Raw genomic sequence first — 3,880 nt, 5'->3', positions numbered from 1 at the left:
TCACAGAATCTCAACAGCACAGTGTTACTATTTCAAACATAGTAGAAAAGAATTACAAATAAGAGAAACCGCAAAACTGTCTTGATGAAAATGAAGGGCTAATAGTTCTGCTATTCCCCACCAGAAACTGTCGTTTTAGAGGAAAAGGGCAATTCAGTCACACAATCGTTTTTGCACGCTTTTACATTGCAATCTGATAGAAGGATCTAGGCCCTTTTGCACTCAGAGAGCTACGTGGCAGGCATACGAATTTCCATGCATACAAATTCACTCCTGCTTCAGAGCGTGCACGGAATGGATTCCAAATTACGTCACTCGCTGTGCGTGACGCTTGTGCTTTTTCAAATTCAAATTTTGAAAAAACAACAACAATGAAATAGACGAAATCCCGCCAAATCAACATCATCAATTTTGTTTAAATATAACAATTCTGACGTTTGCATTTCATGCTAATTATGCACACGGTAAATGCATAACGCTGTAATTCCATTTTGTTCATTTTTCTTTACTATGGAGTAAAAGTAAAATATTAGTTTTGAGACAAACAAAATCCGAATACATAACCAAAATATGGAAACATCACCCTTGCCTGAGGATGAAAGGTCTGTTAAAGAATATTAGCTAATTTGTTTTCTATGGAAAATACACATTTTATTATTTTAGAGAATATGATGTAGCCTACATTTCATGTCATATTTCGTCTCTCTTTCAGAATTTTCGAGGACCCTGCATAGCGTAATGTACAAGTGGTATTTTATTTATAATATAACCAGTTGCTGCAAGTTTGGGACCCTGATCGTACAATGATTTTTATGTAAAAGTTATTTTACGTTTTGTTTTACAACTCCGTGAAGCTTGTCTTAAACGTTATTGGTGCTGACAAATAAATGGTTTCCTCCCAAATAAATCACAGCGATGAAAAGCAAGCAAACCAACTTCTCATCTGTTCACAATGGCAGTAAACGAAACAGAACATCAATATTCAGGCCAAGGGTCAGGAGAACAAGTAAAGTTAAATGAAATCCAAAGAACCTTAATATGAATACATATCAGCAATGTCGCAATACTTCGAGAGCAGATTAAACAACTTTTTAGAATTTTTAAAGAAAGAAAGAAAGAAAGATAAAAAGAAAGCAGTTACACACTTTCATCTGAGAGCTATCAGATTTATTATTCTCATTCACCTCTTGCTGAGTCAGTACTGAACTTAAATAACACCAACGGGGGAAACGGGGGTTTGACAACGGTTTGTTTCAGCTTTGTCAGCGTGTTTGTGTACAATATTTGTATATAATAACAAGTGTGATACTAACAGTATAAAATATAATCAATATTTAAAATGGCAAAGGGGAAGGCCTACAGGAGATGCTACTATAAAGTCAACACAGCGCGCAACAAATCTCTCTTCGCTCCTGAAAATAGTTGAAAGATTGATTTTAGTGAAAAATATAAAGCAAGTCATTTAATCAACACAGAGAATTTATATTGCCAAAATTACATGGTCGTGTTATCAAAACCCACCAAAAATGTCTGCCTTAGAAAATACCGTAAAGAGAGGGCAATATCCACGATTATTCATCCAAACAACAACAAAAAAGTGTTTAGAGGGGGTAGGCTGAAATTGGAAAATAAGTGCAGCTTCAGAGTAACCAATCTTATTTCTTCTTTTTTTTCTTAAGAGTTTTCTCTGTGTAAAAGTTATTCACATAAGTGTGGTCCACAAAAATACTATGAGATAAAAAATGTGTAGTTTGTTGCACATAATGCTCCAAGAGTATAGACAGGACAATTCCTTTTTGTTAAAACGAGTAATATAATTCCTGTGCGTAAAATTGATACGTGTGCTGGGGTAAATTTTTCCGCTGTTTAATTTTAAATGTTTGTCTGCATTGATCCATGTCCTTGGGAGTTCTTTTGTAATTTCTCTTATAGGAAATCCAGAAAGTCTTTGTGGGGTTTGGATTTGTTACGATTTCGTTGTCAGTGCACCAGAATCTCCTGGCCATAGGTGTTCGTGGTTGTCACGTTGTGGTTGTCCGGTTCATCTTTCAAACTTGCACCTTTTAAGTAATCTATCACAAAACTCTCCTGAAACACAGAGCAAACACAGTCATTTAACGTTAGGGACAGTTTTAAAAGATGAGGTCTGGGTTTGAGTTTAGTTTCTCTGTAAATACATAGAATATGTTTGAATATATGTTGATCGTCCAATTACTTGAAGTGTACATAAAAATGTTTGTTCTACGTCTCAGTGAACATACGTTTGCAGTCCATGGACGGAGGCGGTGTGTCTGCACTCACGTTGCCGGCATGGGTGTACACGTCCTCGGGCGTCTGAGGGACTCCGGGCGGCGTCATCCTCTTCTCCTTCTGCCTTCGGTTGCAGAACCAGACCCGTACGACCTCTTTTTCCAGCTGTAGGTTTTCTGCCAGGCTGGAGATCTCCTGTGCCGACGGTTTGGGGCATTTCAAAAAATGGCTCTCCAATGCCCCCTTGACGCTTACCTCGATGGAGGTGCGCTTCTTTCTTTTCCTGCCTTGAGCTGCTATTTTGTCGATACTGGTGGGACTGCCCGTGGTGGAATCGGCCTCCTCCAGCCACTTGTTCAACAGCGGCTTGAGTTTACACATGTTTTTAAAGCTAAGCTGCAGAGCCTCGAACCTGCAAATAGTGGTCTGGGAGAAAACATTTCCGTAAAGTGTTCCAAGTGCTAAACCGACATCGGCCTGAGTAAAACCCAGTTTGATCCGACGCTGCTTAAACTGTTTGGCAAACTGCTCCAGGTCGTCAGAGGTCGGCGTGTCCTCGTCGGAGTGCGAGTCGTGGCTGTTCACTCCCGCGTGATGCTGGTGGTGAGGATGGTGAGGGTGCTGCTGATGGTGGTGGTGGTGGTGATGATGGTGGCTCCCGTGTTCCATGTCTGGAGAATCTCCTCGCATCAGCCCCGGGTGGACTAAACTCCCGGCAGGGTTCAACATCCCGTTAACCGTGAAACCACCCGGCTGGGAATAAATGAGAGACTGCTGGGACTGCTGCTGCCCCCCGGTGATGGTGGAGATGTGCGAGGCTGTGGTGCCACCCCACGCGCTTTGATGGGACTGGTGAATACCTAGATGAGAGGGTCTGTGGTGCAGCGCGGTACCCGAGTGTAGGTCTTCCCTGTTGGAATTGTTCTTGACGTCTTGTTGTTGTGGGCTACCAGCCATGCCAACAGGACTGGAGGACCAAGGGGAGCCGGCTTCTGCAGCCGCGGCGGCTGCTGCTGCGGCGGCCGCGGCAGCGGCGTGTGGCAGTGAGGTAACCCACTGATGGGCATGGCTTAGCATGTGCCCCCCGTTACCGGCCGTCATGGCTCCCTGCATGAAATCGCTCTGCACCATCTTGACCGTGGGGTCTCCTCTGTAGCCGCCCGACACCGAGGTTACAGCAGCACTTCCCGGCTGCATGCCACCACCTCCGGACTCCGAGTGCACGATCGAGGCTGATGATAGAATACTATTGCTGGCCAGGTAAGGATTGGAAGCCGCTGTGGCCATCCCCCTTCACCACTTTGAACAAATCTACTTATTATTCCCCCTCCCCGTATTCTCGTAACTTTTTTCCAGCCCTCGAAGGCACTCTCTATTTCATGAATTATTCAAACTGGAAAAGTATGCCTGGTATTTTGATTTGGTCCACCGAAGACAGTCAAATATATCCTTTAAAAAATACCTTCGAAGTAGAAATCCACATTATGCATGAAATTTGTTTCTACAATGTTCCAACGCGTTCCATTATACTTAATGTCTTTTTCCGAAATGGCAACTGAGGAGATCAAAAAATAAAGGACCACATAAATATAAAAAATGTTGGTTCTCCTTAAAAACAACTTTATGTGAC

General features: G+C 42.7%; 1 protein-coding gene across 2 annotated transcripts; it reads right to left on the bottom strand.

Moving 5' to 3' along the window:
* Positions 1 to 1,980: 1,980 nt before the first annotated feature.
* Positions 1,981 to 3,537, bottom strand: pou3f3a (POU class 3 homeobox 3a; the record flags this gene model as incomplete). 2 transcript variants are annotated; one of them, XM_079463803.1, is made up of 2 exons in its annotated part: positions 1,981 to 2,088; positions 2,302 to 3,537. In XM_079463803.1, the coding sequence occupies 2 exons, from the start codon at positions 3,535 to 3,537 to the stop codon at positions 1,981 to 1,983; spliced, it is 1,344 nt and encodes a 447-aa protein (XP_079319929.1). The 2 variants fall into 2 exon arrangements, with proteins under 2 accessions (XP_079319929.1, XP_079319930.1); XM_079463804.1 differs by having other exon boundaries at positions 2,042 to 2,088; positions 2,262 to 3,537.
* Positions 3,538 to 3,880: the final 343 nt, after the last annotated feature.

The sequence above is a fragment of the Barbatula barbatula genome, assembly GCF_947034865.1.
Source record: "Barbatula barbatula genome assembly, chromosome: 9".
NCBI classification, from domain to species: domain Eukaryota; kingdom Metazoa; phylum Chordata; class Actinopteri; order Cypriniformes; family Nemacheilidae; genus Barbatula; species Barbatula barbatula.
The sequence above is the reverse complement of the archived record's forward strand: the minus strand, read 5'-3'. Positions and strand labels throughout refer to the sequence as shown.